Source organism: Passer domesticus, chromosome 5, assembly GCF_036417665.1.
Source record: "Passer domesticus isolate bPasDom1 chromosome 5, bPasDom1.hap1, whole genome shotgun sequence".
Lineage (NCBI taxonomy): Eukaryota > Metazoa > Chordata > Aves > Passeriformes > Passeridae > Passer > Passer domesticus.
The window spans coordinates 74,942,213-74,958,100 of record NC_087478.1 but is presented as its reverse complement, the minus strand read 5'-3'; the positions used below and the strand labels follow the sequence as shown (position 1 = coordinate 74,958,100).

At 41.6% G+C, this 15,888-nt stretch overlaps 1 protein-coding gene across 2 annotated transcripts in view; it reads right to left on the bottom strand.

The window, feature by feature from the left end:
• LRP6 (LDL receptor related protein 6) overlaps positions 1-15,888 on the bottom strand; it is a 118,123-nt gene that overhangs the window by 21,810 nt on the left and 80,425 nt on the right. For both annotated transcript variants that reach the window (XM_064421103.1, XM_064421104.1), the window contains exons 8-13: positions 12,996-13,212; positions 11,645-11,934; positions 10,305-10,531; positions 7,949-8,133; positions 5,900-6,226; positions 2,376-2,578 (exon numbers count right to left, since the gene is read on the bottom strand). In XM_064421103.1, the coding sequence (XP_064277173.1) occupies positions 2,376-2,578; positions 5,900-6,226; positions 7,949-8,133; positions 10,305-10,531; positions 11,645-11,934; positions 12,996-13,212 (1,449 nt within the window). The remainder of the gene's footprint in view (positions 1-2,375; positions 2,579-5,899; positions 6,227-7,948; positions 8,134-10,304; positions 10,532-11,644; positions 11,935-12,995; positions 13,213-15,888) is intronic.

Here is a 15,888-nt window from a genome sequence, read left to right as displayed (position 1 = left end):
ATGGCAATCACACAAGCTGACTGCAGCTTGTAAGACTTTGCAAGTTTGACCAGTAAGTCCAAATTGTCTCTGTGTTCAAGGTCCAGAGTCAGCTCCTGTATTTGCTCTACTTTTACGACAACTCAAGAGTTCAGTTTGGATAGACCCAAACCCAGCATATTTAACACTCTACAATAGAAATGTACCACCACTAATTCCCAAAGCTGCAGCTGAGCAGAGAAAAACAAAGGCAAAGTGAGGCCAGACAGCCCTTGAAACGCTGGCCTCATTCTTGTCCACCATTGCTGCCATCTCAGATGGAGGACATGAGGGTGGTTAATGAAGGCAGCTCTGCCAAAGATGGAAAAGACACCAGCCAGTGTACAACACTGACTTCAGAGCATTTCCAGCTAACACCTTACTAGTTCATGGTCTTGCCTTCTACTGGTCTAGACTTCTGGAGTTGGCATGCCATTTTCTTCTTTTTTAATTATTATCACTTTTAGAAAGAACCTCATCAACAGATTTCATGAACTTTTCTAAAATTCTGAAGAGGATTAATAAATCAGTAAACATGTCCTACATAACCATTTTGGAAGCCATGGTTATGAAGTGAGCAGCCTCTACCCTCTCACCTCCAAATAAACTTCACCAGAAAATTTGCCTAACTTTTTTGGTTTGTCACCTCCATGAAATGGTGTGCCTGCAAGTCTTCCATTTGTTTATTCTGCTGAAGCTGGCAAAAACATGGTGGCTTTGACTAGTTTTGGCTATTATTTAGATATTCCAAAATTAAAAGCATTGCTAAATTAAGAGTTAAGGCTGAAGGGCATACAGCAGGATCCAACTACTACCACACCCACCACCAGAAACCACACTCTTAAAATTCAACTGGAATATAGCACCTCTCTTGTGTTGTGTTGCTCATCTTAGTCTCTCGCTCATCCCACATTTAAAAAATCAGTAAGAAAAGATCTATTTTAAAATGAAAAATCAAATAAGCAGTTACTGGTCACAGTTAACCTCACTAAACTTGCATATTGGGTTTGTATGGCCAGGTTTTGGTTGGGGTGGGGTGCTATAGGGATGGGTTCTCTGAGAAGGTGCTGGAAGGTTCCCCCATGCCCAGCAGAGCCAACGCCACCGAATCCAGGATGGTCCCACCAGTGGCCAAGGCTGGGCCAATCAGGGATGCTGGTAACACCTCTGGGATAACATATTTAAGAGGGAAAAAAGTTATTGGGCAGAAGCAATTGCAGTCAGAGAAAAGTGGAATGAGAATATGTGAGAGGAACAGCCCTGCAAACACCAAAGGCAGTGAGGAAGGAAGGGCAAGAGCTGTTCCAGGACTCCCCTGTGCCCCTGCAGCCCATGGAGGGCACCAAGGTGCAGAGATCCACTGCAGCCCCTGGAAGAGCTCTTGCTGGAGCAGGGGGATGCCCAAAGGAGGCTGTGACCCCATGGGAAACCCACACTGGAGCAGGTTTCCTGGTAGGATGTGTGACCCTGTGAGGGACCCTGAGGGACTGCACCCCATAGGAAGGACTCACACTGGAGCAGTTCATTAAGTATAGGAAGGGCTCATTTTGGAAGCAGAAGTTCACGCAATACTATCTCTGGTGGGAGTGACCCTACACTGGAGCAGGGAGAAGACTCCTCTCAATGAGGAGGAAACAGTGGCTGAACAAAGTGTGGTGAACAGACTGTAATCCCTTATCCCAGCTCATAAGCCTTTTGGTGTATCTTGTTTCCCCTGTCCAGCAGAGGAGGGAAGTGACAGGGTGGTTTAGGTGGGTGTCTGGCCTCCAGCCAGGGTTGAGCCACCACAGCCTGTATTACCTTTTGCCTTCTACCCTACTCTACTTTCTCTGTATTCTCCAGTCAAGTACATTTTCCCAAGCCTGCTACATGTTTTACAGGTTCAATCTAGTCACTCCATGCCCCTGTGATTTACAACATCTCTCTTCCTATCTGCTCCAGAACCTGGGAGGCTCCAGACACAGCAGTGTGCTCACAGAGTTCCAGCCTCCTCGTTTCAGAGGATCTCCCCCTGCACTCTGCTCACATACCTTTGTCACATCCCCGTTTCTCCCAAGAACCTTCCCTTCCACGTTTCGTATCTCAAATATGGGCTTCAAACAGCTTCCAGACAAAAGACAGTGTTGAGCAAATAATGTGCTGGGAACAACAGTATGCTCAGGCTGGCCTTGTTTTTCTGTGTTTTATTTATTGCTGCAGCTCCCAGATTTACTGGATTACTGGGATTTACTCAGATGACTGAGGACTCCAGAAAATTCCGTTTTGCCAAGGGACACAAGGGACAGTAACCTAGGGGTGCATCTGAACTATCCCCACACAAGCAGTCATTGTTCAGCAGTCCCACCCCCTCAGGATACCTGGCTGCCATCCTCCTGGGCCTTGCGGATGATGTTCTGCCGGGAGTCAATCCAGTAGAGCTGCTTGTCCAGGGGGTCGTAATCGATGGCGCGGACGTTGCGGAGGCTGTGGATGGGCAGGATGATGTCTGGGCTCTGCTGCTCGTCTATCACCATGCGATTGATCGCGTTCTTCTGGCTGAACAACAGAAAGGTGGTAGGAGCTGGATGGGTTAAAAAAAGAAAAGGGGTTGAAAGGGTTACACGTGGCAATAACACTGGGTATTTTTATGTTTAAGAATGACAACTGCAATCCGTAACCAGACATTTATTTCATTCCCCTTTTCCCCCTTCCTTTGCCAAAACCAAACAAAAAATCAAAACATAACAATCCCAATATCTGATGAGTATGAAAGACTTTCAAATTAACTCTTTTTACTATAAATGTTTGTATGTGAATGTGATAGGCAAAGATCAACTTTTTTTAAGTGGCAGGACTAGTGAATGCGAAGACTTCTGTCAAAAGCATCTCAAAGAAAAATGACCAATTATGCCTCTCAAAGAACTGTCCATTTTCTTTCTAAAGGGGTCTCAGGGAAATGCAGCTCCACTATATTGAAGTTCAACCATTTGCTAGGTGCATTCATACTTGCAGAGGAAGGTAAGAAAAAGCCAGCACTGGTTCCTTATTTAGATGTTTCAGGGAAAAGAGATTGACAGTGGTTCAGTCCTGTTCCTACAATTCCTTTTTCTGCCTGTACTGGAATGAAACAACTAATTCACAGGAAAATTTCTTAACTGTGTACGAGGCTGTGTTTTTGGAGAAAAATGCATTTGCTCTTCTCAAAGCTATGTATTTTTACTATTTCTAGGTGGTTATCTGAGAACGACAACCTGCAATGAGAAAAAGAAATCTGATATTCTGCCCTGCAAAAATTTCCTGGACAAATGTTTGTTCTTTGTAATTAGAAATACCATCAAAGAGCAGAAGGTAAGATTTCTTACACCCCATACAGCTGGAGTTTACCAGCTGTAACTTATAGTAAGTACACAAAGCATTTAATACATCATTGAAAAAAATTATCTCTGTATTACATAACTGGGAAAGAAATCAGAGAAGGTAGTGAAAGCATTTTCCTTTTTCAGAGGGTTCTTTTCAATAATGCTCTACCTGAAGCCACTGCTGTGCAAGATGGTACAAGAGCAAATTGCCAGAAATGCAGTTGAAGCCTCCCTGAAATTTGTACAATCAATTCTCTACAGCCCAAGTCTGTGGAAAGATTAGCAGTGGGACACTGCATTCATTTACCAGCCTGTAAAACAGGTAATGCAGCACCTGGGAAAGGGGAGGAAGCAAAAGTCTCCTAGAGAACATCATCACCTTGCTTTGTTATTTTAGCATAGCTTTGAACAGCTATTCGGACTGCTGGGAAAGAAAAGAGGCAGGGAGGAGTTTCCTTGGAAACCAACACTCTCTCCTAACATCTTATAACAATCAGGCCTAATTGCAAGGTATTTTTGCTTTCTGGAAAATCTCTATTTTCCCTCCAAGCACTTCTCCAATGATTTAAGCTGCCTTCTACTTAGCTCTAAACCGTGTAAGAAAGCACAAAAAAAAAAAAAAAAAAGCAAAAACAAGTTTATATGAATGTGTACAGCGAGATAATGGATTCAGAAACATCAGTATTCTTACCAAGAAATTATCATAGCAATGGAAAGGGAAAAAACTTAAGGTAAACATGTAAGCACCTAAAATTATTTCTACTCTTCCCCAAAGATACCCCCTCACTTTCTAAGACTGCCTGGCTTACAACTTTGAATTGATGGCTCATTATAAAAAGCAACAGCAGAATTTCTCCCCTTGAGACTCCACATCTCTGAAACAGTACCAATTTCAGAAATCCCTTTCCAGTTTTCATCATTCTCCCTCCCAACAGTCACATATTTTAACTGTATTTTTGGCAGCAGGCAAATGGAGTGCATTGAGTATGTCTCCTGTGTAACCCTGCCTTCCAACTTCATGACACGTGGTAGGTCTGAAGAGATCCCACCAGAGTATAATTAAAAGAACCTATGCATGCATGAGCAGGGTATTCTGGAAGGGAGGACCTCTAGACAGGGCCTGGACTAATAATGTTCAGGAGGTACATAAGCAAGTAATACAGGCAAAAGAAAGTTAAAACAATTCATGCTCCAATTACAGTGTCCAAAAAAAGGAATTAAATTATACACAGAGAGGCCTAAATCTCCAATTAGCTACAAATGAGAAGCTGGAAATTTCCCAGGTTTGAATATGGCAGAGGAAAACTCCTAATACCCCACAAAGAGCCCTGGACTCTACCATGGGGAGATGGTTCTATTTGCTTGCAATGTATTTCCTATATTTTGCTCCTTGCTCTGTTTCCAGGAGCATTTTCACAAGAAAAACATGACCTTTGATCATTCCGCTACTTTTTCTCCACTGGAAGTCAAACTCCTCCACCTAGAAGATCCCAGTCACTATCAGAGAGATGCCAGCTGTGCCTCTAACTTGCACAAACACGTGAAAGTACCAGGGTGCAAGAATCCAGCTGTCATGCAAGGTGCCATCGTCGTAAAAAAAGGAGAGGAGAAGTACAGAACACATGGGGAGTAGAAAAGCACAGTTTTTTGAAAAGCATGGTTTTCAAAAAATGCCATGAGGTGGCATTTGTGCAACAATCTGCCCAGCTTTTGGCTTTAAGACAACAGTTGGATGTCTCTACTCATGCATAATGTGGATGAGATACAATCTGTCTCTCTGTACCAGGAATCTCTTCACCCACTGACTAATGTGAATGACACCAGTGGAAATCAGCCATCCAGAGCTGCTGCCAAAATTATGAGAGCTTCACTGCAGCCAGTTATTGAGAGATGGATAAATTATTTGGTTAGAAACTAATTACACACAGCCTGAGGGGCCTTGTGGTTTGTATTCTGCACAATAATAAAGAAAAATGGGGCTTGGCTGCACTGAGATCAGGAAGCAGACTGCTGGGGAAGCCATGGAGCCCAGCCCATCCTCACTGAGGAAAAACACTTGTAGAGGTCTGAGAGTGGCCCACCTCAGCATCTCATCAGCCAGCAAACACAGCTACTACAGAATGAAATCCTGACCCCACAAAAGCTGCACAAAGTCTAGAATCCAGACCAAAGTATCACATATCCTTTATGCCAGGCAAGACTAGGAATATATAAGCAGATAAATAAACAAGCAAGTAAGCACTTGAAGAGGGTCTGACAGAGACACAGAACCAAAACATTTTTAGCTTTTGTGTTTACACTGATGTAGCCAAGCCACTGGAAAATTTCACTAACAGCCATTCTTCTTATTTAATGAAGATATTGGTACGTTGCAAGATTATTTTCTTTTTTTTATTTGCTTTCAACATCCTATTTTGTCTTAAAACTCAGTAAGAGATGACTTCTGGAAAACTGTAAAACTGTTCTTTCCTCCAAGTACAATGCTGGCACGGGTCACCAAACACATGTGCTCCTGCATTTCCTGTTCATTCCCCATGGCTTACCACTGCAGGTCCTGTTGTCGGAGTTCAAGGAATAGTGAGCTGGGCAGCCACAGACAAAGCCTCTCACGGGGACTGCCAGGCACAGGTGGGAGCAGTGCCCATTGCTGGAGGCACACTCGTTCCAGCCCGCCTGCCGGGAGGAGTGGAAGACCAGGATGTCCATAACGTAATCCAGGTGGCACTGGATGATGGTTCTGTTCTGGCCACTGGTCTTGTTGGCCCGTTCGATGCTGCGCCGGCTCCAGTCTGTCCAGTAAATGTAATCCTGGTACTGGGTCAGGCCAAAGGGGTGAGGCAAATCATCTGCTATGATCTCACGGTTAAGGCCTGTGTCCAAAAAGAAGGGAGAGAAAAGTGGACTTCCATGGGCACAAGCAGTATACTGTTGAACATGTCCCCTGCCCAGAAAGGTTGCCATGCAATTACTTTAAAGCTACTATTTCATCATTACAAGAGTAAATTACGAAGCAATGTACAGTAGTCAAAAGCAATCTCAGAGCCTATCACAGAAATGTGCTAATCCTGCTTGCCATTCACAGAAAAAAATGTAGTTTACTGAAGAAAATATTTCAATTTCAAAAATTATCCGGGTTCTCAGAAAGATTCTCTCCTTTCCCTCCTTCCCAAAACTGACAGGATGCCTCTCAATTTAATGCAGGATCCTGACACTGTATTTCCAGTTGAGCATTTCTTGCACCACACCTTCCCCACTGCTTGTAAAAAGAAAATTGTTATGAACTTAATAAAATACTACATTGCATTATGAGAAAAATTAAATGCACAAGGCTAAAATAACTTGTCTCTGGAATGTCACAACATTCCAGAGCAGCCAGAAAGTCAGGACAGGGAACAGCTATTTGTGTATACTGTGGAAATGTTAAGAGATCTTAAGGAGCAGGACAGGAAATTATTTCAACTGAGGCAGGGGGAAGTTATTTCAACTCTGTTTTATCAACCACTTCATTATCATGGTACCTCCTGCTATGTAGTCACACAAAATGAACAGGGGATTATGAAGCACAAAGTCATTCCCTCTTTGCACACAAAAGTTAAGGATGCACAGCCCCACACTCTGCTGTCACCAGCCACAGGCACAGGGAAAAAGAAGCTCTAATGCTGTTTCCAGTTCCACATTTCAGAGGGAAACATGGAGCAGGCCTCCACAGCACACCGAAATGTATGACAAGCTTAAGAAAAGCTTTTCTATCACATGTAATTCCCATACTGCATTTTCCTGTTTTGATCTTTTTCTAGCTTTGTTCCACTACTGCAAGCATACTGTTTAAAGCAGACTAACTCTTTTAGCATTAAATACTGGCTAATTATTAATGCTTAAATATTGCCTATTGTTAATGCTAATTTGAATAATTTAGCATACAATGAGGCAGTTCACTCCTGTGGGTGCTGAGAGGTTAAAACAAGGTACTGTGCAAATCTGAGAGGGCCTAGGTCCTACACAGTACTCTGAAACACTGAAAGAATAAAATATTCCACATCCATTTAGCTGAAGTAACCCGTTTATAAAATCATCACAGACCCCAGCACAAGAGAACTCTCCTGCTGATAAGCACTAGCCAGGAAAAGGTCCTTAACATACAGAATACAGGGGGAGAAAATGCCTGAGGATACTAACAAAGATATAAAACCAAATTGCATTAAATTGCATGTTGAATAAGATGTTATCTTCTTGTTGACTCTCTTTCTACCTTTGTTATGTATTTTCTAGTGCTCTTGAGAGTAGCAAAACAAGACCCTCCAAAACACTGCAAGATGACATCTTTGTCCTACATATAACTGGAAATATGCACACCTTGTGTAATTTTAACTTTCTGAGCAACCCAATCATTTCCAAGAAAATCGAGGCCTTGCTAAGCACAGTAGAACATGAACATGAATTATAGAAGCAAACATTAAAGGCGTGCGAGGTCGGGAAATTTTATTTTTCTCTTAGGATGTGTATCTCTGCATTATTTAAGCCACAATTTGCCATGAGGGAGCTGCAAAAAGCAGCACTGCCCCTAGGATGCTGCCCAGGGCTGTGGGGCTCACCTAACATGTTGGAGGACTCTATCAGGTTGGTGTCCAGGTCGGTCCAGTACAGGCGTCTCTTGGCGTAGTCGATGGTGAGGCCGTTTGCACGTCCCACGTTTGGCACCAGCGTGGTCCTCCCACTGCCATCCATGGCAGCTCTGTCAATCTTTGGCTTGCCACCCCACTCAGTCCAGTACATGAACCTGATTAAAAGAACGGAAGAAAGAAAAAGAATTGCATTCAATCCAAGGGAACTCAAGAGGAAAACCAAAACAAAAATCCTTAGAAAGCATAAGAGTTGTAAATTCAAGCATTTATTAAGACCCACTGTGCTAAATTAGTTTGGGGTTTTTTATTTTCAAAGTGGAGGCAAGAAAGTGAGTCAAGTTTCCTCAAAATACTTCCAACATGATTTTTTCCCACTTGGGCTTGGATTTTCACCAGCAAGTTCTGTGTGACAGCACTTTGCTAGAGCTAATCCATGCATGTCATTTAAGAGGCAGAGGCTGGCAGTCAGGCACCTTCATTTATATCTGATTATTTAGCAGGGTGTTTTTTCAGAGCACTTATCTTCTGTTTCTAGTCAGTTGTCTCTCAAATGAAGGAACACAAAAAGGTAGGTCTGCAGGGTACTTTTGTTAATAGGTGCCACTACTCATGTCCACACAACTAAGTGAACCAGCCACGTGCACAAGTGTCTTACATCTCAGCCAAGACACACAAAACTGTATGGCATTTCCACTGGAGCAAAAATACAATTATTACACACTCACATGCCAGCTTAAGCCTCATTTGGAAGAAGGACAGACTTGCACATGTCTACATTTTCTTTAGGCACTTCACAGTAGAATAGGATGTATATTTGTATATTATATATTTGATGGCTAGTTAGTCACTTCTTCCAAAATATGAAGCTGATATAATTCCCAAATAAAAGTGACAGGCAGCTATTCAATATTTATGCTTTTGGGTTTTAGTAACTCTAGTAACAAACCCCTGGGAAGTCATTCAGTTCCAGCCAACTGCACAATAGGAAAGGTTGCTTCAGAAACTGATGATCGATGGAAAGAAATTCGCTAGACACCAGGAATACTTGCAAATTTTTCTTAAAAATTTTGCAAGTACTTTGTGTATAAATTTTGCAAGTTGGACACAGCACGGAGCCAAGTGTTATAACTGCCCTCATGGCAGCAATGCATTGAAAACTTCCATTTAAAGTACAACTATACTGTATGTATATTTATATAAGTATACATACATATATAAGTATACAGCTGTTGCTGTCAGGAAAAATGGGCATTCTGACCAATTTTTTTTTCTGATCTGTGGTGAAGAGACAAAACACTGAATGATGATAATCCTTGGGAAAAACCTACTTCCAGTGTAAAACCAGAATCATCCATAGCAGCCTTTTGTTACAAATGAATAACTGGATCTAAGAATCTGATGTTGAATTCTCATCCAGGCAACCCCTGGCACATCAGGGCTGAATCCAATCTAGAATCCCACTGGAGGTGACCATTGCCACCAGCTTGTTGCAATAAAGCAGAGGGAATGTGTTTCAAGTTCTCAGAGTTGCTGTAGCTCTCACAGTGTGACTGGGAACTGTGATAATGTCATAACCCCTTCAAAGGAAGTTCCTTCATTTGAAAAATTATGCAATATTGGTATAACCTCAAAAAGTTTTTGCAGTAATTAGTTACTGTCAAGTGAGCGTTTCAGGGTAGAAAAGCTATTTCAGAAGCTGAATAGTTAGCTTGACTTGCCCCATTCCTTCCTCCCTCTCCCTGTTTATTGCCCTACTTTTGCTGTTACACTTCAATCCAACTGAGTTTTTTCTCAGAAAATATTTCATTTGGGAAAAAGGTGAATATAATTGTTTCCGCTCCTTCTCTGTCCTTCTTCCCTTGTCTGTGCAAACTAGAAGGTTTCCTCATCTGAAGAAATAAATATCTTCCTTAGGCTTAGACTATAAACTTTGCTCTCCCACCCTCAAATTAAATCACTTAATACCTTTATTGGACCCTAACTTGTGATAAAAAGAATCCTAATTTTTAAAACGATAAATATATTCCTTTCAATGCTATAGTCCTTTTCTGATTAATTTCATAAACCTAAAACTACTTTGATTCTGTGCTTAATTAAAAAAACTAAATATAAATCCCATTCTAACAAGCTGCTCTGATTTTTTTTTTTTAGTGTTTTTAATGATTATTCAGGACATTAAGAGTGTATTTCTCTAAATTACCAGGTTGCATTCCCCAGCTCAGTCCTCTCAGGGTTTCCAGGCAGCGCTTAACTACCATGCCCTAGAGGAAGCATTACAATGTTGTTTTTCACTGCTCATAAACACAGAATTAAATCAGCGAGTTACCCCTCGGCAGGATCGAGTGCCAGAGCCCGGGGACTGTCGAGATCTTTCCACACGAGCACCTGGCGGTGCTGCCCGTCCAGCTTGGACACCTCGATCCGGTTGGTGCCAGTGTCAGCCCAGTACAAGTTCTTCCCCAGCCAGTCCACAGCCATGCCCTCGGGGTAATCCAAGCCGAACTCCACCACGTGTTCCAGCGCGCTGCCATTCATGAACGCTCTGCTGATGGTCTGCGGGGATACAAAGATACACAGGCAAATTAGAAAACTTACCAGTCTGTCACTGGGCTGCTTGTTTGCTTTGTTGAATTTTAAACACTTTCAGATTTTAGACATCTCATAGGAAAGAGGATCTTACAATATGCTACTTATTTGCAAAGCAAACAATGCTGCTATTCAGAAGTAATGATTTACTGAGCTCTGTGAATGTATTCTGTGTCAATTACAATAGCATTTCACTGGGGAAATAAATGGGATAACTAGTCTGGTTGAATTAAGCATCTACATGACAAAGTGACCTTAATAACTCAGTGCCAACTTCGAGGGGGAAATATTTTGGCTCTCCCAGGACTATACAAAAGCATCAATGTTATAGCACGGAACACTATTTAAAGCAGCCTAATGAAAAAAAGTGCAGGACAGAACAGCAAAGAGAACAAAACAACCAAACGACTGATGAGCTCAGTAGCTTCAGTACTGATGGCTAAATTTAATTCCACTAAGCACAATCTCTTCTTGGGCTTTTATTCAAAGGACTTTTTTAAATTCTGCCATCAGGATCAGCCTGTGATAGCAGATACAGCCAGAATTCCATTTTAATAATATATTAGAGTTTAGGCATTCCCTGATAAGCCTGAAAATGTTAGAATAGTACAGAATTCTCCTGGCAAACACGGGCTACCTTTCCATGTCCTCAATATTCCTATCTGCACACACTCCTCATACTCACAACTAATCAGAAGTTAACAAATTCCTGATTTTGGTTTGCTTCCTAGTTTGAACACAACCTGCTAATTGTGCCAGTTTATGACAGCAGGGCAGTTTATAGATCAGTCTTATGTGTATCACTTACACTGCTCAAAAGAATATCATGCTTAGGGAGTTCAGCCAACTCACCTCTTGCAGACTCATTTAAACTCTGTGTTTTTAACTACTATTATTTTCCAATTGTGAAGTCCATAAGTTATTGTTGGCACAGGTCTCAAGTCAGTTGCAGAAAATGTAATTAAAAATGAAACTCTTTTACATACCCCTTGAATTTTGTAAACCCCATTAATCAACCTACTCTTAAAGATCTCAAGGAGCATGTAGCAGCTTAATAGCCAACATGGACTAAATCTCTACCTTCAGTGAAATGTCAGTCCAGTAAATGCGATTGTCTGTCACATCAAAATCCAGAGCAGAAGCTTCCTTGACTCCAGTGAGCGGAATAGCAACGTTGTTATTGTTGGTTTCCAGGGAGATGCGCCTGATGTCTGCTCTCCTGGAGAAGAGCAGGAAAGCCTCTGGCACGATGCAGGTCCTCATGTCACTGATGAGCTCCAGGCCGATGGGGCAGGCGCAGCGCAGGCCCTGCGGCCGGTACAGACACAGGTGGCTGCAGCCGCCGTTGTCTTCTGCACAGGGGTTTGTACCTAAGCAGGCAGAGAGAGGAAAAGCAACCATTGCAAACTGACTGCACGTGAAAGGTGAAGCTAGTCCTCACATGCATCAGCCACACTATGAGTCCTCCAAGCAAACACGCAGTTTTTCTCTTTGTATTCTCTGATCAAATTATTTTTAATTCATTTCCTAATCCTTTAGACCTTCCTCTCCTTGGCTGGAAAGCCAGCGATTGTTTTCCTCATGCCAAGAAACAAACCAAGCACAAGGGAAAGGGATCTGGTCTTCCACAGCTACTGGTGATCCCAACTCACAGCACAAGCACTGAATGCATGGTAGGTGTATGTTCTCCTGCCTTTCACAGCACACTGGTCCAGCTACATACCCCTTGCATTCCTGCAGGTAAAAAACTTGCAGAGCTATTTTCACATCCATTCAATGGTCTCTCCAGGATGCAAGCAAAGCAGCTCTTTGCAATACTCACTTATGTACCTGCACATGCTGCAAATGGAACTAAGAGAGGCTTGGCACTAAGGAGTTCAATGGCCAAACTGGAAAGAGGGCTGCATTCAAAACACACATACCTTGGGACATCAGCCACACAAAGATACAAATCAACTACATTTCACTCCTTTCCTGCAGTACAATCCAGACAGGACAGCGAGAAGCTGCAAGCCTTATCCACATAGCAGGATACTCGGGTACTGTGATGTTACAATTATACTGCTACCAATGCTTGGATAGCCTAGGACAGGCAATTTAAAGCTAGATGCTGCTTTTTTACACCACAAATGCTACAGGGCAGGAAGTACTGCTAGGTATTTTTAAAGATAATTTTCTAATATGAACATAAAAACTACTAAAACTGGCTCATTCTTAGCTTTTGCATACTGGGAGCACATGTTCAGCACGATATTCTTCCAAGCTACAGAACTGAAGCTCCCCACACAGAACACCCAACCCACCCTATCAAGCCGCAGCCTGCCGTCATCATGCCATAGGACTGAATTGTGCCCATTTGTAAAACTCTGCAGTGCAGCACTGCTGACATTTTCTCTCCCACTGTCCCTTGGCTGATCAGCAGACCACTCACCGATGGCCTGGTGGACGTTGGTGGCTTTCAGGCCCATCAGGTCGGGCAGCTGATCGATGATGATTTCTCTCTCTGCCGTGCACTTGTGCACGCGCTCAATGCTGCGCCTTTGCCAGTCTGTCCAGTAAATGTAGTCTCCCAACAGAGTGAATCCAAATATATGAGGCAGCTTGTCCTCCACCAGGACTCTCCTACCAGTTCCATTAGCATTCATGACCTGTGAATACAGACAAACTTTTTAGATATATAGAATAAACCTGCCACTACTTGGCAGATTAACAAACTAGCTGCTCCATGCTCAGGCTTCAAATTAAAAAATAATCTCCTATGCATTATAATGCTATCAATGTTACACAGTGCCCTAATAAAAAAGACGACACTCTTTATTAACAGGCACTCACTCTAAAAGCCTTATTTAGAAGTTAGTCTTATAAGTAATGTGGAATTATGACACAATGCTCATTACCTTTGCATTAGGAACTATTATTCGGTAATAATAGTTCTGTCATAACTCCTGTTATGACTCTCTCATTTCTGACATGAGTTTTGGTTTAGTTTTAAAGAGTGTTTCACCGTGTTTTACACAAATGAAGACAAATTTATAATGGCCATGGAGTTCTGGCTCAGCATCTTCTAGTCCACAGTCCCTCCCAAGTGAGCTTTGCCCATGTTACAGAGAGCATTAAAAGAAGACCCCACACAAATACTGCGAGGCAAACAGTGAAGAAGATCTACAGAGTATATTTATATTCCCCAGTCTGAATAAGGAACCAGTTTTACATTCTTCAAAATTAAGTACAGTAATTTTTTTTACTACAAGGAACAGCTGTAGTCTGTAAATAATTGCATGCCTTTGATCAAGACACTTGAATTTACTGTGTCATTTTTCTCTACTGCTAAAAGGGAGTAATACCTAACTTCCTCAGTGAGGCACTGAAAGGATTAATTAAACATATGTATGCATGTTCAAGTGATCAAGGTGCCTTATGAATGCCAAATATCATTATAAAATGTACCATACTGACAGGAGTAAAGAGTCCTATGTTTTAAGACAAGCTTAGAAATGGTTCAGTGCTGCAATTTTTCAGAAAAAAATCCTTCTGAAATATTTCTACTTGTTTCAAGGCCATAGCATAAGTTTACAGTATGTATACGAGCCTTCAAAAACCAGGAAAAAACCTCCAACCAACCTCAATACAAAAACTTTCAGAAACAATGTGATTCATAAAATCCAAGGTGCATATTAATCCCTGAAACATTAAAGCATCCTTCCCAAGCATGTTCTACGTAACTGACTGGAAAAGGGATGGTTTATTAAACGACTGTTTTCAAATCTCTCTCACTTATGGAACTGAGATAACCACAAACAAATCTATATGGCTTCCCATCCTTCCCATGGCTCAAACCCAAAGATTTATGCAATGACAACCTTCAGGATCAACTGGTTTAGTACCTCAGACTAGACTGATGATAGCTGGTGGCCAAAATATCTTCCCAGATCACAAGAAATGTAAAGGCTAGTTTGGAGCAACTCCTACTCAGGCATATATGAGAAGAGAGGAAAGGAATAGAGAAATGGAACTGAAACACACATCTTTCCCAGGACACAGTATAATAAAATATTTATAAATTCCCTTTAAAAAGTGGAAGAAATGCTATAACCTTCACAATAATTCAATTTCTCCTTAAAACTATACCTTGTCAAACTTCCCAGCACTTTGGCACTTTGGTATATTAAAATAGGAACTGAATCTTTATGTGCACATTTCCCTAAAGGGATGCTGCATATTTGCTGGATTGTAGGAATAAGCTCCATATTTACTTTTGAAGAATGGTCATAATTACTTTATGGAATTAGCTTACCAAAACCCTTCAGTCCAGCAGAATATACAGCATGCTCCTACAAATGCACTAATATCTGAAAAATAGATGACTTGTCTGTGGTGACTTGTTTCCCCCTCCCCCTTAAACTACAGAGATTAGCCATCTGTTTGCAACTAATTAATGCATGGCAATTAGTGCTTAGTGACCAGACTAGGAAGATGCACTGAATGGAAGGATGTTGAAAAGTGAACCAACTAAAACCACAGAGTAATAAGCAATAAAACATCACCATCACAAAGTAGCATTTTTTAAAATTACATTTTTTGCCTTGTATTTAAAAAGGAAAGAAAATTCTCTATTTAAGGGAGTGCTAAACTACTGGCAAAGAAAATTAGTTGGAAGGTGTGTGGTGTGAGATGAACTCTGGCAAACTTTAAGAGCTGTTCAAATAAGCTTCCCCCTATACTGAAAAGAGTCAGAAAAATAGAAGGGACTTAAGGATTAAGTATCTGCTTTTAATTAATTTTTGGTTTGACACATAAAGGCTATTTTGAAATACAGCTTCACATCTCCTAGACAAAACATGCACCTTTCTGAAAGTATTTACATATACCTGCCACAGTGCTCCCACTGCAATTTTATCTGATATACACACACACACATATATATATATATATGCACACACATATAGGAGAGCAGCCATGTATGTGTGTGTGTGTGTGTGTGTATTTCAAGCATATATATATTTTCTTTTCCCCATGGCACCATGTTGTCTGCACTGACTTTGGCTGCATGTTAGGTGATTTCAATAGAATTACATCTATTGGCTACAGAATCAAACAGTCTGGTGTAAGGCAGAAGGGAAGTGGCAAGGGATGTAGGAGTGATATGTACAAGAAGAATAAAGCAAGAAGGAACAATCACTTAACAACCAGTTTCAAGGGATTTCAGCATCTCTTTTCACATACTCAAACTCAGACAACAACCAAGTCCCAGGCTATAATCCTTGCTGGATTCTTTCCCTTTCCCCAGCTCCACATGGATCAGGCTCCTCACAGAGAGTCCCCAC